At 42.1% G+C, this 26,584-nt stretch overlaps 1 protein-coding gene across 4 annotated transcripts in view; it reads right to left on the minus strand.

Moving 5' to 3' along the window:
* Positions 1–26,584, minus strand: part of MYO1B (myosin IB) — a 188,250-nt gene that overhangs the window by 121,324 nt on the left and 40,342 nt on the right. For all 4 annotated transcript variants that reach the window (XM_060622446.3, XM_060622449.3, XM_060622448.3 and 1 more), the window contains exon 3: positions 11,978–12,093. In XM_060622446.3, the coding sequence (XP_060478429.1) occupies positions 11,978–12,093 (116 nt within the window). The remainder of the gene's footprint in view (positions 1–11,977; positions 12,094–26,584) is intronic.

The following is a 26,584-nucleotide window of genomic DNA, read 5'->3' on the forward strand; positions in this document are numbered from 1 at the left end:
CGAGAGTAACAAAATACAAGGCCAGGGGGACGGGACGGGAAAGGAGGAGAAACGAAAGCAACAGTGGGGCAGGTGGGAAGAGGCCAAGTAAAGGAGGGCTCACAACCAACTGATCACCAGCCACAACTTCATGCAAACTCAACTTCTCTAGTTCCACAGCCAAAATCTTCACTTAAGACTGATTTTCATCGTCAAAGTTCTGGTCACAATCAATGCCAGATATGAACACCAAAGAAGAGTTGAAGTCCCTAAATATAAAAAAATGACAGATTTTCAAGTTTTAAGACAACAGTTATGCTACCTTAACTGTGCCTGCAAGACAAAGAGTGATTCCCAATCATAGACACAATATTATTATAGTGAAAATTATGTTACATTATGAAAAGGAAGCAAATATGCAAAGCATTATATGCCATTTCTATTTGTTTTAGGAACAACGCCCAACAAACACCCATACACATGTCGACACTTCCTCCTTTCTTATACCCACATTCCAGGTAATGAGTAATCAGATGGCAATGACTCATCCATATCATGTTATCTTAAACAGCCACATGTGTTCATTTGATAAATCTATGACTTAACATCTTTATACTTCAGTAACATTTTTAATGAGTTTTTCTGTGACCTCAATGGGATTCTGCCATTTTCAATGTCCTTGTTTTTATCCATAATGTTATTCACATGGGCAAGTTATATATAAGCCTCCATTCTTAATAATGGACAAGACAGTTATAAACACAGAAGCAACAGCAACACTAAAGGACTGAATGTGAGGTAGGGCCTATGAAGAGGAGAGTACATCTTTTGAAAGCAATCAAAGCAATAGCTTAAAAATTAGCAATTCTAAAGAAATATCCAAGAGCTCTTAGAGATCTTAGAGATCTTCATGAAACTATAGAATATGAAAGTGGGAATGAATCCCTCTAATGGCAATCTAAAGTCTTAAAAAGGAGGCAACCTAAACATATGCCTGCATGCATTTCCCAAAGGTAGAGAGATCCATGGTGCAAACCAGCCAAATCCTCCCTCCCTCCAGGTGCTTTCTAATTTTTTGCTGTTGAGGTGGACTGAAGGAACAAGATTAATAGAAAGTGTATGCGTTCTAATTTATTCCTCTATTGCTAATCTTTTTACATTAGGCCAAGCCATCTATAAGGCTTAGAATGTTCCTAATGTAACTGAGAATATGATTTTCAGACCACCAGCTGAACACCCACGCAGCTAGACAGCAAACACTACCTCAAGGGAATGGCTTCATAGCCAAAGGAGTGTGCACCCTTTATGGAAGTCAATAATGGCTGAAATTCAGTATATTGATTTTGATGGTCTGTATCACATGTTCCTCCTCCTGAATAATATGATTGATCACCAATAGCAACTAGAGGTTCTGTCATAAAACATAATGAATTAACATTTGTTTCCACTTATAAGTCATTTCAACATTCAGCCACTCACCACTCATTCATTAAAACACTGCATTTGTACAAATACATATTTAGGCATATTTAACAAGTCTGAACATTTTTTCCAGTTGGTGACTGAAAATGCAAGATGACAATTTTTCCAGACATATAAGCCTGTAATTTTAAGTACTGCCCTCATCTCAAATTCTCCTCCTATTACTTAGGAGTGACCTTCGTAACCCTTCAATACTCCCAAGGATTCAAGTAGACTGGTATCTGAATGTTTTATTAAAAAAAAAAAAAGTTCTATATGTAGCTATCATCTCAACTCAAACACCTTTTGCCTTCCTAAGATTCCTGGTTCACTGTGCTGTAGCCCAAACTGGCCTATTGCTTTATCTTCTACATAGCTAGTTACTACACTATAGTGGCCACCTATTTCTAGAATTCCTTCTGCAAGACTCAACACAGATGATGTCTTCAGAATCCCTGAAGCCACTAATTTTTCTGTACTTCCCACTTGTTCCTTGTCATTGCAAGTATGCTATTATAATAAAATGACCCATTTACGTAGCCATTCCCCACTCCCTCCAACTAGACTGGAAATTTCTTGAAGACAACGACCACGTGTGCCTTTTACACACAGTTTCTAACAAATAGTAGACCCCCAGATTCATTCATTCATCCGCTCACCCAACGAATATTTTATGGAGTGCCCGCTCTTTGTCAGGTGTTATTCCAACTGCTGTGGATACGTGGATGTGAGAAGTAAACAAAGCCCCTGCTCTCGTGGAGAGGGCATTCCAGCCCAGGAGACAAACAATAAAGACATCACGGCACCTGGGTGGCTCAGTCGGTTAAGCGTCCGACTTCAGCTCAGGTCATGATCTCACAGTCCGTGAGTTTGAGCCCCGTGTCAGGCTCTGTGCTGCCAGCTCAGAGCCTGGAGCCTGCTTCGGATTCTGTGTCTCCCTCTCTCTCTGCCCCTCCCCCACTCATGCTAGGTCTCTCGCTCTCAAAAATAAATAAGCACTAAAAAAACCCACCAAACAATAAAGTCATCAATGAATGAACACTAGTGAAATGTCAGATAATGATTAATGAAGAAAAGTAAAACAGTCTGAGGAGATGCCTCTTGGACACCCAAGGAGATACTGAAGAGTTGAATATGTTGAATCGCCAGGAGCTCAGGGGAGAAGTCCAAACTAGACGCCTAATTCTGGGTGCATCAGCACGTAGAGGGCATTTAAAGCCCACAGAGGCTCATGTAACCAATGCCTACAGAAGAGAAAAGGAAAGGTCCAAAATCAGGCCCTCAGACGTGCTCACTTTCAGAGCACGAGGAAGAGGCACATCCAGGGGAGGCTGGACATGGAGCAGCCAGTGGGCTCGGGGAAAACAGGAAAGTGTGGAGGCCAGAAAGCCAAATTTTTAAAAGAGGATTTCAGGAAGGAATTGGTCATATTGTCAAATGTTACTGATATTTAAAGGGAGATAAGGGTTCAAAATTGACAGCTGGATTTGGCAACACGGAGGTCCCAAGTGATCTTGAAAAGAATAGCCATAGGTGAGTGGGGAGATAAAAGTCCAACCCAACAAGTATGTGCAACTTCTTCAAAGAGTTTTATGACAGAAGGAAACTGCTATAGCTAAGAGTCGTAGAATCATAAGAACCATTAGAGCATGTGGGTCAGTAGGAAGAGAACAGGGAGAAGGAAGAGTTGAGGATACAGTGGAGAGAAAATCCTCGAGTGATGTCCTTCAGGACTACAAGAAGGGCTGGATGGGATCCAGGCCCCATGTGGAGGGGGGCGCCTAAGCGGGGAGCTGACAGTTGGGTCTTTATGACATTCAGTGTTTATTGAGTTGAACTGGTGAACTACCCTTAAGATATTTCTTGGAAAAAGGAGGCGCACTGATTCCGGTTTCCAGGGCATCATACAGAAACTCCAGCAGCAACTTGGTTTCAGGAAGCTAACCCTCAAGAATGATGCATGCACATGTCCACATCTGTGGTGTAAGAAACGTATTTGGTCTCCTAGCACAGAGCTCTTAAAACCCTTGGAATTTCCTGAGCGATAGGAATGTTCTTTGTTATTCACAACAAGTGCCTTTCACCCACACCTGAGTTTATGCTACTGAGGTGACTCAAGGTGGACCCCCGGGTGGCTCCAGGATGAAGGCTGCTAACCAGAAAGACCAAATGCAAGATGAAACAGTGGGAACTTACAGTCCCATCTCCCCACCTCGGGGAAGAGAAGGAGGAGCAGCAGATTGGGTTATAAAGACTTCCGAAGAAGGAGATTCAGGGAGCTTCCGGGCTGGTGGAAGCAGTGATGTGTTGGCAAGCTGGCATGTCCAGAGAGGGCATGGAAACGGTGCACCCCTCCTCCCCCATACTTGGTCCTATGCATCTCTTCCTTTTGGTTGTCCCTGAGTTCTCTCCTTTGTAATAAACCAACAGATGTAAAGTGTTTTCCGAGTTCTAGGCGTCACCCTAGCAAATTACTGAACCTAAGGAAGGTTGTGGAAACCCCCAAATTTGTGATCAGCTGAGCAGAAGTGTGGGTGGCCCGGGGCACTCCACTCGCAGCAGGCATCCAAAGCAGGGATGTGAGGCCCTGGCCTGGGAAACCCGCCCCAAATCTGAGTCGTGTCAGAATTGAAGTGGATGGTTAGACACCCGGTTGGTGTCCCCACTTCCACGTGGGGACGTGGGATCCCTGAGACGGGCTGGGGCTGGGAAGGAAGCACATTTTGGACAGTGCAGCGGCAAGAAGACCCCTGCTGGGGCTGGTACACTAGGGCTGTCTATCCCAGGACAGCCCCAGGACGCACCCCTGCCTCTCCAGTCTCCAAAGTGTGGGACCCGACACGCTTCACTAAACTCTGTTTCCATTATCTCTGGCTTTGCTAACTGCCCCAGACTGGATCAGGACTAGTATTGGCTGACCCCTGTTTAGACAAACTCGACACAGCTCCCTTTGCCCTACCTACCCTGTCCTGCTGCCACATAAGCCCCAGCAACAGATATGGCCATGCTTCTCATTTCGACAACAAAGGGGGTGCCCCCGGCCACCTACCCTAAACACACTCTCTCTAGACAGGGCTCCCCACACGGGCTCTAACTATAGTTCTCTTTTGGGAGTAAAATGTTAGATTAATCATTTTCAGGGCTGAGGCCTCAGTGCCACTCCTTTGGATGAAACAGATCTTTTCTAGAATGTTGGAGAATTTCTCAGGGCCTGTCAAAGACCTGTAACACTCCAGCAGGAAGAAACCTATTTTGCTAAGAACCAAGCTTTTCCGGGGTGCCTGGGTGGCTCAGTCGGTTAAGTGTCCGACTTCGGCTCAGGTCATGATCTCGCGTTCCGTGAGTTCGAGCCCTGCGTCGGGGTCTGTGCTGCCAGCTCAGAGCCTGGAGCCTGTTTCAGATTCTGTGTCTCCCTCTCTCTGACCCTCCCCCATTCATGCTCTGTCTCCCTCTGTCTCAAAAATAAACATTAAAAAAAAATTTTTTTTTAATTAAAAAAAAAAAAAAAAAGAACCAAACTTTTCCCTTTAAGAGGGTATCAGTGACATAACCATGCATGCTGGGTAGCATGTGTGCTAGGCATTGCCAACAGACTTCTCAAAATAAACTTCCAAGTCTCAGATGTGCACTTTGTGAGAAGTGATATAAATTCTCATTAGGGATCTAGAAATTAGGACTCTGAGACTTCTCAGACATACAGAAACAATAATTTTCATGATAAACTCATTCTGGTGGCATAGATCCAACCTTCCAACTTTAGTTTAGAAACGTTCTTAATCTGAAAGAGAAATTAGTTGAGGTGTCTTTCTGCCAGGAATATATACCCAATAAAACAATAAACTGAGGGGCACCTGGGTGGCTCAGTCGGTTACGTGTCTGACTGGACTCCTGATTTCCGCTCGGGCCACGATCTCACAGTCTGTGAGTTTGAACCCTGTGTCGGGCTCTGCACTGACAGCATGGAGCCTGTTGGGGATTCTCTCCCTCCTCTCTCTCTGCCCCTCTCCCTCTCACTTGTAGACGTGTTCTCTCTCTCTCTCAAATAAATAAACTTAAAAATAAGATAAACTGAGAATAAAGGCTTGGGCATCAAAGGTTGGAAGTCAGTACACGGAGCTTTGTAAAAACTGAGTTTGGGCTAGGCCCAGAAATGGTCCTTCTCACCACAAACTCAGGAAGCCTTCAGCTGAACGGCTGTCCTTCACTCACCTCCACGGCACAGCTGTACGGCTAATATGAAACTCCACAGTCTCTCCAAATCAAGTTTTCTAATCCATGGCTGTCCAGAATCAAACAAATGTCTGGCAAGACTAAAAGCGAGCACGGTGACTGCCTTCTGCTCATCGTGAGCCATGAGAGTCGTGCAGAAAGGTACAAGGCAATTCCAACTATTTTCATGACGGTGTCCTTCCACGGAAATGTCAGCTTAAGGAGCCTACACCAGAACTCAAGATGGAGTGCGGACTCTGTCAAGCCACTCACGCTGGTCACAGGTCCGCACAGATGCAAAATCTTCCAGACGACAACCTATCGCTCCTGACGCAAACCACCTGAGAGAACGGGAACCAACCGTGCTTTCTAAGAAAACTATCTACATTCACTTTGTCTTCCACAAAAGCTTCCTTGCCTTTGCTCTGTCGGTTTCCCTCCTAACTGATGGCTGCAACAATCTGGGTTTCTATATACTTAAGTCAGAAGACTGTCTCCCCATCAAGGAGACAGGAATTTTATCTGCTTTGCTCACAACTGCATCCAGGGCCGGACAGAGAGCCTGGCACAGGGGGAGCGCTCGATAAATATTTGCTCAGTAAATGAGTAACTTTCCTAAAGCAGTAAGTGGAAAGAATGCTAAATGGGAAAGCCCCACATCTGTTTCTGCAAGTGGTTTTTGGAGAGGTACAGAACCAATCAGAGGCTCAGTTACTCCAAAAGTAAGATGAGAGAAATAATACAAAAGCCTCAGCAACATGGTATCGCATCAACTAACTTTCTCTCTCTGTCTCTCCTTAAGAAAGCACTTTCACACTCTGATACACAAGCAACCTCTATGAAAATTCAGGATCGAACTGTCATAAGAGTTCTCAAAATAAATACAATTTTATTCACAGAATGTCAAGTCGGCTGCAGAGAAAAAATACTGATATCCTAAAAGGGACATCTGGATCTTCTGTCCTGGACCTTTATCCTAAGCTTTGGACACTCACAGCACTAGTATATTTTGAAATATAGCCAGAAATGTTCTTTATAACATTTATCTGGTTTACCTTGAGTAAAAGGATAACAGAAGAAACAAAGACTCAAAATACACAAGCCTTCCAGCAATGTCATTCTACGGGTGATGGCATGTGGTCCTATAAAATCAATCTGGCACTGAATTAGGGGTCAAAAGCTCCCTAGTGACAGAGGGCTCATGTCTGGACCACTGACATGAGCACTGTCCAAATCCTCCATTACTTTCTCATTTTTAGGTGAGAATAACAAAATTTTTCAAAGCCTTAAGCCAGTTTTCTCCGTTTTTAAAACTTGTTGCAGGGTTTTTTTTCATTTACTAAAAGGGAAAGACTGCTTGCTCCAAACAGTGCTTGTAATGCCCCGAGTAATATGGCTACCACATTATATCCTAAGCTACAGACACATTTCAGCTTTCTCTTGGGTTGTGACCACCTGAAGGGGTTGCTGGCTGGGGCTACAACACACTCTCTTCCTTCTATGTCACCATGTCCCTTGGCTAGACACGTCAGGAAAGTGCTCTGTATCATGAATAAATTGGGTCTGAACACCCAGGGTTGAAGGGCACCATAAAAATACTATTTTAGCTTACTTCTTTTATAAGAATGTGAAGAAGTTCCCATTATACTCCACGAAATTTTGAACACTGTAAATATCCTACTAACAATAGTTTAATTTCATTGAATTGCCAGAGATGAGATAACACAAGTAAAATGTAATGAAAAATTATAAAAGCTCTTTTGCTCTATTGTCACTGAACTCTTAAGAGAAAAAGCACTGAGAGAGCCACAGAGATATGCAGGACAAGGTTCCTCATCTACAGTAACTTCCATCTCATTAAAGAGGATGACACAGAAACACAACAAACCGCAGTAAGAAAAGTGGGGTGTGGGATCACAGGTGGTTCCGGTAACTCAGAGGCAGGAGAAGTCACTTGTGGTTTGGGCTTTCAGACAGACCCGAGGAGACTGGCGAGGTTTTAACAACAGAGATGGGTATGCAGCAGGAGGAGAGGAAAGGAGGAGACATAAAAGGCTGGGACTCAGAAGGAGGTTGCATGAAGGAGGTTGCTGGTGTGTGGGGGCCTGGAGAAGAGCGCTAACTGAGGCTAGACGGTGCAGAGCTTGAATACTAAGCCACGGAACTTGGGAGTTCACTCAACTAGGGAGCCCAGGAAGGCTTCTGGGAAGGGAAGTAGCGTGTGCTGATTTTAGGAGGATCCACAGAATGGTAATAAAGTGGTATCTAGGGCTGCAAGATCACAAAGCAATCATCCACCAAAAGGAAGTGGATTTGGTAAATAAAATCTCAGAAGGTGTATTGTCCTGGTGCTACTCTGAATGGGAAGAGATTAAGTAGGTCGATTAGTCTCATTGCTCCTGCCATTCTTTCCCATCTATGAGGTTCTGTGGTCTGAGGCAGTTCTCCATGAATGCAGTTTGTGAGTTACCTGAAACGTACTAAGTCCTCACCGGGACGTGGTAAAAAAATTCCTTATGTGAAAAGAATTTGAAAATCACGTGGGAAAGACACTCCTTACACAAAGAGAAAGGCACGGTGTCATCTATGCTGCCCCGTGGAGCCCTCATTTCTCTGGGCATGCCCCCCAAGGATAGCCTGCTCAAGGGGTGACTCCAAACATAAAGGGGATAGGAGTTCAGAGAAGAGAGGAGAAGGGGTATGACAACATAAAACTACCTTTGAAAAGGAGTGTAGGTAAGAAGCCACTATTTAGTTTCATTTTACTCATTTATACATGTCCGCTATCTCAAAGTCCCATACTTACATGAAATGTAAATATTGTTCAGTTGTCTGGCATTTAAAGAAAGATAAGAGGCGCCTGGGTGGCTCAGTCAGTTAAGCATCCAACACTTGGTTTTGGTTCAGGTCACGATCTCTTGGTTCATGGGTTCGAGCCTCGCTTGGGCTCTGTGCTGACAGTGTGGAGCCTGCTTAGGATTCTATCTCTCCACCCCCTCTCTCTCTGCCCCTCTCCTGCCCACACACACATTCTTCTCTCAAAAATAAATAAACATTAAAAAATTTTGTTAAAAAAAATAAAGAAAGATAATTTCTGGACACCTTTAAAAACGTGAGTTGTAAGGGAAATATCTGGAGGTTCTGATGGCTCACGGCAAACAACAGGTCAAGTTAATTTCCAAATGTAATCTGAGGTAAATTAATTGGCAAAATTCTCAAAGTATATGTGGTCTGACCAGCTATTTAAGATTTTTCTTCAAACTGGGACCAAATTCTTGAAATAGTTATGGCTAGAATGCATCAAAAGCCTAAACTAATCTTATCTTTTTTTTTTAAAGTGTATTTCTATTTACTTTTGAAAGAGTGAGAGAGAAAGCATGCCCACAAGTGGGGGAGGGGGGACAGAAAGAGGGAGAGAGAGACTCCCAGGCAGGCTCTGCACTGTCAGCCCAGTGCAGGGCTCGAACCCACAAACCATGAGGTCGTGACCTGAGCTGAAGTCAGACACTTAACCCACTGAGCCACCCAGAGGCCTCTCGTTTTGTCTCCTATTACTGTAACAACTACTACCTGAGAATGTCAGATTAGGTTTTAGTAGGTAATCTAGGTATCACTGACCCTATTTCAGACACTGTCAGAGATGGACATTCACAAAGAATAATGCAGGAAAATGCCTTAAAGGAGAGGAAAATGTCCCACCATGGAGGAGAAACTGGGAAGAAAGAGCGTGTTAGAGGTTTGAAATGGGTCCCACACACAATTGTAATCACTGTGAATAGCAGCCACTATCAATTCACTACAGGGCCCATTGCATACAATTCACTACAGTGACCCATTCCATACTAAGCACTCTCCGTATGCCAGATAATTACCTAAATATCTACCAGACAGTTATCCCTCACAAAAAGCCTAGGAGTTAATAATTATTTTCCCATTCAACAGATCAAACTGCTTAATTTCTGAGTTGAAGTTTTTTTTCCATTTGCTCAAGATTACATAGTTCGCAAGTAAGTGGAGGAAGGAAGTGTTCAGCATGTTTTCAGCACCGAACTTACTTTCGGATGCTGAGAATATTATGGTGAGCTGGCATGGCAGGTGAGGCTGACAGGAATCAAATAATCTCATAAAGCACTGTTAAATTGTAACTGTGACAAGGGCAATAATAGATCTGACCTTGGCCAGAGAGGGTGAGGGCAGGTTCTTCCCCGAGGAGGTCTAATGCAATCTGAGATCTAAAGGAAGAACAGGAGTTGCCTGGGGGAAAAGGGAGGGAAAAGCATTCCAGGCCAAGGCACAGAATATGCAAAGATGACACAGGTAGGAAGGAGTGAAAGAACAAAGGGAGATGGGAAAGGGGTGTGATAGATATCTCGCAAATTCAGATTCATAGGTAAACTTGGACCTTGCACAGTCACCCCATGCAGTGTTTTATAGACCATGGAAAAAAGTTTTTGTCACCTAACTCAATCTAATAAACATTTCTTGAGTTAAAAAAAAAAAAAAAGATTTTGTTTTTATTCTAAGCACATTGGATATTTATTTTATAGCTGATCGTAGTTGTTTTCCTTGAGGAGTAAAAGGGGTAAACCAGGGATAGCAGTGCCACACAGACTCTTAGAAATCTTTCAAGGGCAGGGATAAACATGGATATAACAGGGCATGAACCTCTTCGTTCAGAATAGACATCTATTATATATCTAAATATCCCCAAACTGGAAATTAAAGCTGCAAATGGAAGAAGGATGGTCTCTGGAGATAAACGGAGGCATAGCTAAGGTTACCCTGGAGGGCCTCGTGTGTGGACAGAAGTGCACAGCAAGAGTCCCTACCATGAAAAGGGCAGAATCCATTTCTGGCTGAGAGGCACAGCAGATGACTGTTTTCACAGCCTGGCTCCCCATCCATGAGCTGTGTGGCTTTGGTAAAACTTCCCCGTTTGTAACAGTATGTGCCTTACAGAATTATTTTGAGAATAAAATGAGTTATCATACACGTAAAGTATTTAGAGCAGTGCTTGCACATGGTAAGTGCTCAATGAATACAAGCCATTGTTATATCATTAAGACTATATTTGCAGTAAAGATCACGATTTGCAATAAGCAGTTAAGGAAAGGAAAACATCTGTAAATACACATCTAGGACAACATGTTCTCAAATGTGCATGTACTTAAGAATCACCTAGAAAGCTTGTGAAAAATGTACATTCCTGGTTTGTTAGAGGTAAGACCTAGGAAGCTAGATATTTCATAAGCTTCTAGGGGATTCTCACACAGCTTATCCAAGCATCTTATTTTGGGAAGCATGGCTTCAAGGCCGAGGATTTAAAATAAATATTCAGGCATCAAATAAAATATTTCACGACACGGACTTAACCTCAGGGATAACTTTAAAAAACAAATTTCAAAGCAAAATGAAACAAGATGTACTTGCAAAATCTACTTCTGGAAGAAAACAGAATAATCAGAATCCACTTGACTGGTAAAATAGATAACATTTAGCTTTGAACAACCATTTTAAGGAATTATTTAAATCTTTAGTTCCAAACAGTCCAAAAATGTCACTATGCGCTCTATCAACAAGGGAAACATCTAAGACAGGGGTATGTATATCTTTTAATTATTAGCTTTTACTTTCTATCAAAGTCAACAGAGCCCATAGCTCATCTTCAATCACAGAGAGAAAATTCTTTTCTGCTAGAACACAACTGAAACTCTGCAGGCTCTTTCACTTTAGTGCAGGGTTTTTCAACCTTGGCACTATGTGATTATTGTAGATTATTATTTACAAAAATTCTTTACACTAACAAGTGACCTTCAGAAAAATCAAACAAGTGTCCAGCTTCAGGGAAGGTGAAATCATTGGTCTGATATACACATCTGGTGAAAAATGTCTGTGAAGATTATAAACTGAAGGTACTATTTCTTCCTCTTGCTCAAAAACCATTACACAACTCAACACTTGGGATCTTTCTGGATCCAACTTTATGAAAATGCTGCTTGGGCTCTTTAAAAGAATAAACAACGCACATTCTTGTTTTATTTGCAGAAATAATTAGCAGCAGCTGCTACTTACACAAAATTTTTAACAGAACATATTTTACATACTGAACCCAAATATTTCAGAACTTAAAGGGCCTGACGCCCAATGAAGTATTCTGTCTTTTTTTCTTTAAAATAAGGCAATAACAATTAACTTCCACATTCCTTTATCTAATTTTAAAAAATGACGAAAACATTTTCCTGAGACTCAAAGGAAACAGCTGGACACATCTGTCAACTACACATCTCTGGAGTGAAAGAGAAACTTAATGCTTTAATACCGTACTTACATGTGAGGGCTCAGCTCATAAAAATTTCTATTCCTGTAATCTTCCACTTTCTCTGGTGAATAAATGGGCAAGGACCGGTATGGGTTAACGGATATAACCACACTTCCAATATACGTCTGCAAAAGCAAGAAGAAAATATCCCCCATGATTACACAGGATGTATTTTAACAACTTAGGTCAGTATCTCATGGTTTCACCCTCTTGAAACACAAAACTATCTCTACTCCTTGACCATTCACACTTTTCAAGAACATTTAATATCTCTGAAGACAGATGGCCAATAGCGTTCATTCATTTTGTTGATAAGTGGAAGGCATAGATTTGCACATTGAAAATACCTTTCAAAATAAATCTCCAGATTAATTTATGATCTTGGATAAGAGTTCTCCAAAATCCTGTGACGCTTGCCAAAAATTTCGTCACCAGCCACAGCTAATTTTGAGCAACAGCTAGGCTCTCTCTTACTCATTAGAACTGGTGTTTCCTTCTCTCATCTTTAGCCTCCTGTTTGAGCCCACTGGAACCCAGGGCCTCCCTCCTCCTGAACCACATCCACACCTATCAAACAGGCCTCTACTTTGGCACTGCTCTTACCCCAGCCTGTCAATCTCTCCAAAGGGCTGAGACAGCGCCCAACTCCATTTGAGAGCCACAGTTATCCCTTGGGCCTTCAAACAACATAATTTCATATTATATGTACTGTAATATCAGAATTTAAATGCACTTTGTAAAGGAGGGTACATTTAATGTCGAATTTAAATTTAAGGTAGAATTTAAATGTACTTCTGGAGGGACCAATACTTTATTTTAGCACACATTAACCCTCTCACACTACAAACTGGAACACTATTAATCTTCCCTTCCATTTTGATCTGGAATTCCTGGCAAGCAAGAGTAGTCTGGTTCAGTTCATTTTGTACAAAGACTAGCACAATGCCACAAGCCAAAGTCACGTAACTGGAACTCATTTTAGTGGCTTCATTTTTCCTTTCAGTTTCAACATTACAGGGGACACTAACAAAAATACGTTAAGTGATAAAAACTGCTTTAAGAAAAAGGTGAAAGAAAAAAAAGAAGGGGAAAAAAAAGTCAGCTCTAACTTTCCCACCTTTCCAGTGCATGCAACAAAAGGTGGCATTTTTAGAGCAACAAATTTGTCCAGTATTTCCATTACTGGATTCAAGACTGTCAAGATCTTTCCAGAAAATTGAACAGAATAGAAAGCAGTACGAACATTTTAACATTCTTTAACATTATGATTTCTTTGTAACATGGGTCACAATTATTTTAATTACAAAAGACTTCTCCCCCAACCTGGAAAACTGAACAGGTCATTTCTACACATACTTTTTCATCCTATCAAGCACAGACAAGACCACAGTTATGAAAGAAAACTCTGTTCCCACGCAAGCTTCTCCATTTATTTCTGGCATTCATTTCTGACATTCTATCACAAGGACCAATTAATCTGGCCTGACAAGAGATGACTCCAAGTTTCCTCACTTACCCCATTTGGACAGGACTTTTTCAAGAAGGTTTCTTCACACTCCAACCTACCTGGGCCAGCGGATGCTAGAGATGGAAATACTGTCTCACTAGCTTCGAACTAACACTAGCTACACTGGTAGATATGAAAATATAATGACTGGTTCTTCTTTTAGTATCTGTTGATTAAAAGATCGTCCTTCTTCAGTAGAAAAGTACATGACTCTCCTTTTTTAGGTAATTTCTTGAACACAATAATTGAAATACGTATTTGCTGTTGGCAGAGAAACCAATGATCAAGGTGCTCCCTAAAACCACACTTCACGGTGGCTAACCTCTTGATAAAAATCTGCCTCTATGGCATTCTTACAGAAAGAGCAAACTCTGCTACCTCAACCTCAAAATCAAAAGCCACACTACTGAGTTAACACATTTCTCTTTGTTACTTGTGACTTTTATACGTAACTGAATCGTGTGCTTTTTTTTCCCCAGCTCTTTCCCTACCACCTAGAAAGTGCCTGACCTTTTAATGATGTCCCATAAATACTGGTTAACTGAATGACCAATGCAGACAGGGCCAGTTCATCTAAGAAAGTGACTCATGTGTAACTGTTCTTTTGTTGAAATATAATAGCAAGTACGTATACAGTGCCTAATATTTTATTAAACCTTTATGCCACGTGTTGCAAATCTTTAAAGTATACCCTTTTCCCTCAGGCTCCTACTGTGGGATGTTGTTTGCAAAGATGGCGAGAACAATTCCTTCCACCCCTGCAGGCAGACCCCCTTGAAATGTGACTTTGCCACTCTTTCTATCAAGAGATACAGTTTACTCCTCCAGCTTTTCAGTTTGGACTTGTCTATGTGACTTGACTGTCAAATGTCCAATGGGACATTATAAGATGAGACACAAGGGGCACCTGGGTGGCTCAATCGGTTAAGCGTCCGACTCCGGCTCAGGTCATGATCTCACGGTTCGTGAGTTTGAGCCCCGCGTCAGGCTCTGTGCTTACAGCTCAGAGCCTGGAGCCTGCTTCAGATTCTGTGTCTCCCTCTATCTGCCCCTCCCTCACTCACACTGTGTCTCTATCAAAAAATGAATAAATGTTAAAAAAATTTTTTTAAAAATAAGATGAGACACAAGCAGAGGCTTGAATAGTACCTGTATAGGATGAACCCCTTTTTTATGGCTATGGCTGGAAGCCAGGATGTGAATGAACTTGAGCCACGTAGATGGCCAAGGTGCCCTGAATTGCACAGTCTGACAACTAAGCATCAGACATATGACTGAGGCCATTCTAAGCCATCCAGTCCCAGTTAGGCCACCAGATGCCTAAGGTCAGATGTGTGATTCCAGGTGAGACCAGGAGAAAATACACCAAGCTGACATCAGCCCAAACTGCGATCCCAGAGAACTGTGCACAAATAAATGGTTGTTGTTTTAGGCCACTCATTTGGGGAGCTGGTTTGTTAACCCAGCAACAATTACTGATAGACCAACAGAGCTCAACAAATCAGTGAAGGGCAAGTTTTATCAATCTCAATAAGGAAACAGTAAAAGTAACTGTGCTATCTCTCCATTCTACTTTATGTATATGTTTCAGATATGTATCCTCTAATCGTGAATTCCTACTAGGTTTGTCCTCTACCATGACACCTGCCCTTACTGTTTATAAGGGTTTTTTCCTTGAAGGGTCTTTGTGCATTAATCGAAGATTTAAATATTCCCACACGTACCAAGAGAATAACTCAAATGTTCAGTCACAGTCCTCCTTTGTCTGAGACAGGAAAGAATCCCCAGCAGCAGCTGATTGGCTGGGTGGAGTTTACAGATCTACTCTGGTTTTAGGCAGCTTTCCATTCTCCATTCAGGTAACTGCAATACCAGATTAAAACTCCCTTTTGGGGATCAGAACAACAGGGACCAGATAGTTCATGTTTACATCAATTAACACCTGGACTTACCATTGACAGACATTTTTTTTTTTTTTTAACAAGCAACTGTATACTATTTAAAGTTAGTATCTTCTTATTGCACCATGGTCTAGAAAGAACTACAAACGAACTCATTAAGTAATCACCGGCATCAAGAGGTTGCAGATAAGACACAGAGTTTCTTAAAGTCAAGTACGTAAAGGGGCACCTGGGTTGAGCGTCCAACTTCAGCCCAGGTCACGATCTTAGGGTTCGTGGGTTCGAGCCCCATGTCGGGCTCTGAGCTGACAGCATGAGCCTGCCTTCAATTCTGTCTCCCTCTCTCTCTGCCCCTCTCCAGTTCATGCTCTGTCTCTCAAAAATAAATTAAAAAAAAAATTTTTAATCTTAAAATTTAAAAAAAAGACAAGTACATAAAAGGGCTGGGTGTGTCCTTTTTATTCTGAATATGCCAAGGAGAAAAAAAAGGAAACACAGAAATACTTACAAATCTTACAAAAGGGAGCAGCAACAAGGATCCATCCCTTGCCCCCTAGAGCTCCACTTACTTACTTGACTGGAAATAAGAGGTGCATAGATCCCGTGTCCATCAACAAACTACTACTACAGAGCTCAGATGGTGCCAGCACCAAGGGAGCCCACAGAAAGGTGTCTCACAGCCTACTTCATTTCCCAGCAGGCCACTTCTATGGCTGGGCTCACACTTCAGCCTTGTCCCTGTGCCCCAAAGGACTTGCACAGAGAAACTCCTACTGGAATCCAGAGGATGTTCTTCCATTAGGCTAATTACACTGAAAGGGATTCCTTTCACATAATGGCCAAGATCACCTACCAATTACGTTCTATCGACCTCCTCCAACAGAGACAAGCCTGGCTCTCATTAGCCTCATATGTACGTATGTATGTACTTGTTTATTCAGTATAACCAACCTAACCATCTCAGCCACTACCTAGCTCACCACCTCCATGTTCCCACCCCTTGGCACCTCCAAGAACTCAAGCATGTGCACTCCATCACCACAACACTGGAAAGTTCCCTTTATTCCCACCGCCCTATGGGACCAGTCTCTGACATCCAGGAGGGAAAAGGGAAGAGAAGGAGAGGAAGGGAGGGGAGGGGAGGGGAGGAGAAGGAGTAAGTTGGAAAGAAAAGGGAAGAGAAAGAGGAAAGGCTCTACCTTCTTACAAAGGGCACAATTAGCAACTTTTATCTTTCACTTCTCAAGGGCAGACATTAAATCAAGAATGTTCAAACATTCCCAGGTCAAAACAATCTCCGTCTTCATACTTCAGATATCTGTAGCATTCCAGAACAGATGCCTTGTGAATAACCAAATAATACTTGTGTATTCCTATTGTGATCACAGTGAAAACTGAGGTATTTTCTGGAGGATGTGCATCCAGCAATTCAGAACCCAGAAGAAAGACCCCTGATACATATACACCCCCCCCAAAGACCATGCATTTTATTCTAGAAGAGAGTTCTTCCAGAACCCCATCCTCAGAGATTCAATTTCAATGGTCTGGGAGCAGACAGGCTCTCACATCTTTTAACGTGTCCCCAGAGAAGGCCAGAGGTGAAAACCAGAGGTGAAAACCACTGCTTGTGGTGTTTACCTTCAGGACCCACACGACTGTGTTTTACTCCCAGTGGCAGCACTGGGATAGTGTCACTGTTGACCTATCTTCTATCTTACTTTCCTCTCTTATTCCTATGTAATTAATTCTGTAAATATTTCAAAAAGGAAAGAAAGTCCTTCTAGCTTCATGTCCTTTTATTTTAGCCACATTTCTAATGAACTTGGCATACGGTCTCTCAGCACACTACAGAGAAACAGCAACAACATCTCTAAATTGGGGCCATTCTGTCACAGCGTGTTTCAAATGATTGACTACGACTCATTGTGAGAAATAAATTTTCATCACGACAAAGTGTGTGTATTTGAGTAGATATTTACACACACGTACACACATATATGAAACCAAACTCTCACAAAACCCTAAATACTCTTACCATGTCATGCACTGATATTATTTGTTCAACTCTATTCATTACAATTTTTTTTAAAAAAACTGTGGGCCCTAACCCATTAAATGGTTTTTATCACCCATTAATAGGTTGAAACTTACAGTTGGAAAAATACTGCTACAGAGCACTTCTTAACCTTTTTTTAGTTGTAGGTCCCTTTGAAACGTCAATGAAAGCTATGACACTTCTCCCCAGAAAAAAAACAAAAATGTGCATACAGCTGGGTGCCTGCAGGGTGCAGGTGGTTAAGTGCTGGATCTTGATCTCGGCTCAAGTCGTGATCTCATGGTCCCTGAGTTCGAGCCCTGTGTTGGTGCTCTATGCTGACAGCGTGAATCCTGCTCGGGTTTCTCTCTCTCCTTCTCTCCGCCCTTCCCCAGCTAACGCACGCTGCCTCTCTCCTCTCTCTCTCTCAAAATAAATAAATAAAATAAACTTTAACAATTAAAAAAAAAAAAAGTTTGCATACAGTTGATATGCCAGGTTAAGAACTCCTACCCTAAGGGAAGACACAATGGCCACTAATGGAAAAAAGAAAAAGAGACAGAGAAAGAGAAGCAAAGAAAGAAAGAAAGAAAGAAAGAAAGAAAGAAAGAAAGAAAGGAAAGGAGTAAGAAGGGATCAAAATAATTTTAAGAGCATAAATATGAAGAGCTGTTTAGAGTAAGAGCCTGCATCTCAGATCCGCTGGCCCTGAGTGCATCTTGTCAGAACAAAGAAGGATGACGAAAGGCTGAAATGAGACAGAGTATTATGATTTTGAGGACAAGGATATACACATTTTGGAAACATATCCAACTAAAAAAAAAAACTTTTTTCAAGTTAAACATTGAAGCGTAGTTTGAATATTTTCCAAGTCTCCATTGCGTGGAAGCCTGCAATGCTAGGTGAACGAAACATTAGTAGACAGACACAGGAAAGTCAGAACAGTTTCACGTCCTTCGTACCACAGCTCTTCCCGGGGCAACATGAAGATCTTTAGACACCTAAAATTCTAAAAGTTTACATTTCTTTTTTAATTTTTTAATATTTATTTTTGAGAGAGAGAGTGGAGGGGACAGGAGGGGCACAGAGAGAGAAGAGAGGGAGACACAGACTCCGAAGCAGGCTCCAGGCTCTGAGCTGTCAGCACAGAGCCCAACGCAAGGCTTGAACTCACGAACCACAAGATCATGACCTGCGCCAAAGTCGGACGCTGAACCAACTGAGCCACCGAGGCGCCCCTAGAAGTTTACATTTCAATTCCCCACATGAAATTGAAAATAAAATTGTAACTAAACCATAAAATACGTGTAATGGAAACCCCACGATGACTTGTTTTCACCATGATGACTACTTTGGCACCTCTTTTCAATACCAGTTTTTTCCAAAATATATTTTTAAAGCCCCTGCTTTGCTGAGGCTCTAACTAGGCATCCCATCTGCCTATCTACCAGTGTCCTTATTTTCTTCAGGATGATTTTCAGTTAGTTGTTTACCATCTCTGCAGCTCCTTAAAAACTCATCCCCAAACCTTAAAGTGCTGGTATAAAATACGCACTTAAACACCTTTTTTCTTTTTTTTTTTTAATTTTTTTTCTTAATGTTTTTATTTATTTTTAAGACAGAGAGAGACAGAGCATGAGCAGGGAAGGGGCAGAGAGAGAGGGAGACACAGAATGTGAAGCAGGCTCCAGGCTCTGAGCCATCAGCACAGAGCCCGATGCAGGGCTCGAACTCACAGACTGTGAGATCATGACCTGAGCCGAAGTCGGACGCTCAACCTACTGAGCCACCCAGGCGCCCCTAAACACCTTTTTTCTAAACTCTTCTTCAGTCCCCATGAGATGGATATGAAGTCTGCACCTTAAGGTCCATAACGATGGAGCACAAAGAAGTTAAGCGGTATCAGCACACTATCTAACAAAAGTGCAGTCAGGACAAGGAGTCCACTTTCGTCTCATCAGAGCACTCGATCCATGCTATCAGTTAGGCCTCCGAAGCTTCGAGGAAAGTGGCCAAGAACAATGCCTAATCAGAAAAACTTGCGCCGTGCAATGCCTTTCGGCAACATCTTCACCTTTGTGTAACAGAGAACCATCTGTTGGGCAGAAGCTTCTTATTTGATCACCTGAGGAATGCTGAAATCCTTATGCCACCAGGGATAAACAAAAAAAGAGGAGGGGGAGGAAAAGACCTAGTTACAGAGAAAATTTTTCATCTTAAAAAAAAAAAAAAAAAGATTTTTTTTTTTTTTAGTGTTTATTTACTTTTGAGAGAGAAAGAGAGAGCAAGAAGGGGAGGGGCAGAGAGAGAGACACACACAGACTCCCAAGCAGGCGGTGGGCTCTGAGTTGCCAGCACAGAGCCAGATGTGAGGCTCAAACCCACAAGCCGTGAGATCATGACCTGAGCCGAAGTTGGAGGCTTAACTGACGAAGCCACCCAGGCGCCCCAATAAAAACTTTTTTTAATGTTTATCCCAGCACACAAAGTTGTGCCTCCATCGTGAAGAAATGCAAAACAATGTATAATAATCATTCCTTAACTTTAGAGAAATAAACCAGGAGAGTGGCAATGCCACAGGTAATATTTAATGAAGTATCTTACTTGATGCTAATGATTTGGCCTAAAATGGCACCAAGGAAGTATTAAAAGCATGTGTAGGATTCCTCCAAATCCATCTCCAAGCCATGTTCCTCCAAGCCACTTTCACCTGTACAGTGATAACAGTTCAAATCCAGGATGGGTTGGACCCAAGGAAAAATAAACCTTCACATGGCTGCACTGCCTGGACAGAATTTAGGTACAGCCACTGAACAAGCAAGCAACACATTTACTAAGAGCCTTCTTTACGCACAACATCGTGTTTGGCAGAGTGGGAAATAAAAGACGCTCCTATGGTCTGTGCTCCCAAGGAGCTTATAATAGAGCTCAGGAGGTGAGACTTTTACATCATAAAACATAAAATTTAAGAGTTAACTAGTCTGGCCACAAAAAAAGATAAGATCTAAGTGATTCTTGGCTAAATGAGTCATTAGTCATCTTTTTTTTTTTTGATGTTCATTTATTTATATTGAGAGAGAGAGAGGGATAGAGAGCGAGCAAGGGAGGGGCAAAGCGAGAGGGGAAGAGAGAATCCCACGAGATCATGACCTGAGCTGAAACCAAGAGTCAGATGCTTAACCAACTGAGCCACCCAACAGCCGCCCCGAGTCATTAGTCTTCTTACTGCCTAGGTGAGTGCTTTGGGTCGGGTCTGCTTGAGGGAATGGTCACTGTGAACTGCAGAGGTCCAAGAATGATCCAGGAAGTCAGAAGATTTGAGCAGGTCTAAAAGGATGGGCGTGATTCACATAAAGTAATGTTCCCCCAAAGAGTGGCATAGGAGAATTCAGGTTTTAGGTAATGATTGAACCCCTCTCTCTTTTTCTAAAATTTTACTAAGATAGTTGCATCCTTCAAAAAAAAATTTTTTTAAGTGTGAATTGCCAGAGACTCAAAACAGTTATCTGTACATCCAGGTTCACTGTGGCAATGTTCCCCACAGCCAAAAGGTGAAGCAACCCAAGCATCTGCTGGTGGAGGAATGGATAAATAACATGAAGTATACAGATACAGTGGAAGATATCCAGCCTTAAAAAGGAAGTTAATTCTGACGCATGCTCCAACATGGATTAAACATGGACAGAGGTACAAAGGCCCACCCACCCATATTTCAAAGACAGGAATGAGACAGCTTGCCTAGAGCAAAGACCTCCTGTGAGTAATCGCCTAGACAATAAGACTGGGATCAAATTGCAGAGAGCCTCAAACATCAAAGTGAGGGGCCTGAGCTCCATCCAGTCTGAGAGCAGTCAGTGTGTGTGTGTGTGTGTGTGTGTGTGTGTGTGTGTGTGTGTGTGTGTTTGGGGGTGGGGGGGAGTCAGATGCTGAATCAGAGTGACTTAAGTGTTTTTGAGCTCTTTGCTCAGATTCTATGTCATACAGAATTTAATTTGCTTCAAATGCCTTTGAAATATTGTTTAACTATGGTTCCAAGTTATCTGGCAGTTTTCTGGTTTCCTGGGTAATCTACTTAACTTCTCCAAGCCCCAGTTTCCTCATCTGAACAAGGAGGAGAATATTGGTTCCTCCCTCATCTGAGGATTAAATGAGATTCTGTGTTAAAGCATGAAACACAGCACCTGAGATACATCAAGTGTCCCATAAATATTACCTGTTGTGATTACAGAACCTCACAGTTTCACTCTATTGGAATCTGCTGGCCACTGTAGAGAGCCAGGACTTGAAAGCCTATAACATACGTTAGTAACTCAGCTAAATTCGAGGCATCCTATGATGCCAAAGTCTTACAAAATGGTCTTTGTATACAGAGCACTGAAGAGTTATCAGATGAGCACGTGAGGTATGTCTTAATGAAGCTAATGTTAAACGCCTAGGATCCTGAGAAAATGATGATACAGGATAAGCTGATGGGATCTTCAGAAATGACAACACGCGACTCACTTCATGAGGAGGAATTTATCCTCTTCTTGAGTCCCAGATCCTGGGAATCTGATCACAAGACATGAAGACATTACGTGCCACAGTGTTTTTCATTAGACATCCGTAAGATTTCCCAGATTCCCCCAAAGAGGACTTTTGTCTTATTTGGTTTTTGAAAAACACAGTTTGGTCTAGCCAACACTTTGGGTTTTTTTAGACACAGTCCAAAACTGTGAAAAGCTGCCTGAGTGAAAAAATTACAAATGCAAGGTCAATACCGATGTAGCCTTCTCTCTGGGTCTTATATCCAACACAATGTCATCCAGTGTGTACGTCACACATACCCGGTCTAAGAACATATTTGTGATACGTATGCAAAATATATAGAGAGAACTCATGAATAACGGCCTATTTTTACTGAAGAAGAAACTGAGGCATTCGAAGGTTTTAAAAAAAATCGCCCAAGGTCTCCCCATGAGTGGAAGAGACGGTTTTATGCCAAAGCTCTACGCCAAAGTCTGTGACATTAGAACAGAGAAGTGGGATTCGGTCAGACTGTTTCAGCCACTCAGCACAGTGATGCTGTCATGTTACATCAAGTCCTGAGTTCCTGTACCTCAAGTACCAAGTTCTTGAACGAAGGAACACACCCAGGAACCCCTGAGCAGCCTGTGACCCAAGAATAAGTATGAGTGCAGGGCATCATACTAAGGCAACACAAGTTGGTGGTAACTTCCCGTCCAATTCCACTCTCGGTGTGCTCATCCCCTGCTCCTGTTTCTGCTTTTCTCTGGGCCTGTTCCTAACTGGTTTTCTCACTTTCTACTCTATAGCCGGTCTACTTCAAAGAGGCTTACTCATAGTGCCTGCTTGTAGCATGGCCCACCATGGCCCTACAACCTCATGACCGCCAGCATCTGCTTTCATTGATAGTTTTATTTTTCCAGGATTTCTCAATTCACAGTTTGAGGAAAGAATCAAGCGCTGTTCACCTTCTTGTCTCTGCTGTCCCACAAACGACCGGTCTTAGAGCGGGAGCCCACACGTAGTCCGGGGGTCGTACAAATCATGGCTGCCAAGGAAGGCAAGCAGGCTTGTCAGCCATGGCCACTGTTAGAGCAGTCCGAGGCTTGACTTAACTACCATCATATTACAACCCTTTCTTCCTGGGCTGCCAGTCATTTCAGACTATGAATTACAGAACTATATATGAGTTCTATGCCACGCTGAAATACTGGCTAAAAATATCACCGCGGGCAGCCTTTATTTTAGAGCAAAGTAACACAATACTATAATATCTTTGTTGAGATAAACTCTGTAATGAGAAAAGTATTTTCCAAAAATGTACCATTCTCCAGACCTAATAAAACTCTTAACTAAGGTACCGAGCAGTCCTGTGTTAGAAGTCTATTACTATCTGAAAATAATATTTGTGGACAATTGAAATAGTAATACAACAAAAATGAAATCTGTTCAATGAATACCAAAGGGGGGGGCAGGGAAAAGAGGGAGGAAGAGAGTGGGAGACAGGGAGGGAAAGAGAGAGTCGGGGGAGGGGAGAAAGAGAAAGACTGTAATTACAAGGAAATCGCAGTGTCTGAGCCCTTAGAGAAAAGTCATTCTGGTTTCCAAGTTTTTCAGATGGTCATGGCACCTACCAGGTACTCCACACCTACTATGTGCCAAGCACCACGCTAAGATGCTCCCTAATCTCCATCACATCTCAACAACATAAACATCATGATACCTAACGTGTGGATGAGAAAACTGACTCTAAATTACTCACAGTGCTCACGGTGGTTGCAAGTGGCCGAGATTCAACCTTAGCTCTATATGCCTTTTCCAACATGCCACCTCGTATCTCAGCCTCCAACCCTCCAAAACAGAGTATGAGAAACAAAACAGTGTCTCTTTAGAAATTACAATTCCCATTAATATATATCTGTGCTACAGATCTAACAGCAGAAACAGATGCACAGGGGGAGCTGACTTGGTCACATGAATCAGCCACATGTCCCCTGTGATTTGCTCCTCCTCCTCTACTTCCTGCTCATGAAAGTGACGGGCCACGTGCAGCTGTCAATCTCCTGCCATCCAGTGAACGTGATGAAAATCAATTTCCTTTCAAGATCTTGTCCCACCCTCCAGAAGGAAAAACATCATCCTAACGGTTGCTATCGCTTTTCCTTGACTAGTGGGCACCTGCAACTTTAGAACTGAACACACTCGTTCCATGTCACGCCAGTTCATGTTACTGCATTGTTAAATGCTAACTCAACATGTGGCAGGAATGTTGATTATCATTTGAATTCTTCATCTGGATTGGTGAGACTGCCTTGTTTCAAATCTATACATTCATATACATATACATGTTCATATACGTAATCTATACATATCATAATTATTTTGAATAGCACATTATAGAATGCGAATACCTGCATATTAATGGTATCACTGAATGCTCATAGCAACCATATACGGTCAACAGGACTATTAAAAGCACGAACTCTAGAGCCAGATTTCCTGGGTGCGAATCCCAGCTTTATCACCTACTTGCTATGTGACCTTGGACAAGTTATTTAGTCTTTCTGAGCCTCGGCTTCCTCATGGTAAAATGAAGATAATTTAAAAACCTACGGGGGTGCCTGGGTGGCTCAGTTGGTTAAGCATTCGACTTCAGCTCAGGTCATGATCTCACAGTCCGTGAGTTTGAGCCCCGTGTCGGGCTCTGTGCTGCCAGCTCAGAGCCTGGAGCCTGCTTCGGATTCTGTGTCTCCCTCTCTCTGCCCCTCCCCTACTCATGCTCTGTCTCTCTCTGTCTCAAAAATAAATAAAAACATAAAAAAAAAAAACCTACAATGCATAGGACTCCAGTGAAAATTAAATGAACAAATAAGTGGTCATGCCAGGACCGGGGCTCAGGTCTTTGCTTCTAGTACCCACCATATTGCCATCAAAAGACGACACTTCTGCAGGCCCGAGGTTGGGCCTTAATTTCCTCCAAATAAACTTCAAATATGGCCTTGAGCAGAACATTTAAATTATATATTATAAATATCACACAAACATTTCAAGTACTGTATAGGGCCTGTATGATGAAACAACTCTCTTAAGCTTGGTAAATAACAGATAAAGATGTGTCCATTTTGCAAGTTCTAAGAAGGAAGAAATTTTCCAATCACCAAAGGCTAAGAGAGCTTACACAGGTTGAAACTGGCAAGTTATCACCAAAAATGATTTTCTGGAAAAACATAAAACTGTCCAAGAGATAGACTATGCTCAGAAATTAGACACAACATTTCTCTTCAGCCTTGTGATTTGCTATTTTTCACCAGCTTTATCCAGCCTTCTAACGCTGTCTCCATTCCAAACATCAAAGCTATACCCTTGAAAACACACACAATTTGCTCTTCATGTCTCTTGAAAGATCTACCTTTTCAATGAGCCACGCAGGCAGAGTCTAGTCATGGTGAACCGTTCATACATGATCAAATCAAGGCACTTCCTTTCACCAGGTCAGGGAATCCCTCCTCCTTTCCCTGCTTGGTCTAGATGGGAGGGGAGGGGGCAGTAAAAATGGTTCTTTTTTCACTCAAATATTTTTGGGTCTGGGTTCTCTGGGTAAAGAGCCATTCATCTCAGTGAAAAAGAACCTCTTCCTACTTCCAATTCTAGAACAAAAAAATTTTAATTTTTAATCAAGCTGATAACATAATCTGGAAAATTCCCTACTACTCTCTTAACTACTATTACTTCTAGAAATGAGACTGGGACACTGAGGTGAGAAAATTACATTTTTATGTTATGCATCCCTTTACCATCTGATTTTTTTTTTCTAAAAGTAGTTGTTAATTCTATAATGAAAAAAATAGAAATAGAAAAAAATTTTTAATGTTTTTATTTGAGAGAGAGACAGACAGAGTACGAGTGGGGTAGAGGAAGAGAGAGAGGGAGACACAGAATCCAAAGCAGGCTCCAGGCTCTGAGCTGTCAGCACAGAGGCCTGTGCGGGTCTCGAACCCACAAACTGCAAGATCATGACCTGGGCCAAAGTCGGATGCTTAACCAACTGAGCCACCCAAACACACCCCCACTCCCCGCCCCCCAAAAAAAAGAATTTTTAAAGGAAATTTTAAGAGAAAAAAAGATTGGAGAATGTCCGAGTAAAGGAAGAATAACACTAAAACGGATGTCTAAACTCTAGCTCTCCACCAACATCCCATGAGCTTAGAAAAGGACCAAGCCTCCCATCAGACTATAGTCCTGGCCAAAACCTCAATGACAGGCTGGTAAAACCCAGAGCAGAGAACCCAGGTAAGCCACGCCCAAACTCCTGGCCCCAGAAATACTGAGATAAGGAATGTATGTTATTACAAGTTGCAAAGTTTGGGGGAAATCTGTTATGCAGCAATAGAAAACTAATACATCATTATGCCAAATTCCATAATTTGATCTACAAATTAGATCTACAGCCAGTAGGTAGGAATTTTCATGTGTGTAAATGAGAAGTGTTTGGAACTTCAAATAAGCATATAAATGTTAACCCCATTTACTTTGCACTCTTTTAAACCAAACAGATTGTGCACTTACAGTTGTGTATCTTTGATAAAAGCATCTGATTCCATCCGTATGGGGATCCTAATTCTAGCACCAACTTTTAAAAATTAAGACAATTCTTACTAGACTTGCAA

This window comes from Panthera onca, chromosome C1 (assembly GCF_046562875.1).
Source record: "Panthera onca isolate mPanOnc1 chromosome C1, mPanOnc1 haplotype 2, whole genome shotgun sequence".
In the NCBI taxonomy this organism is placed as follows: Eukaryota; Metazoa; Chordata; class Mammalia; order Carnivora; family Felidae; genus Panthera; species Panthera onca.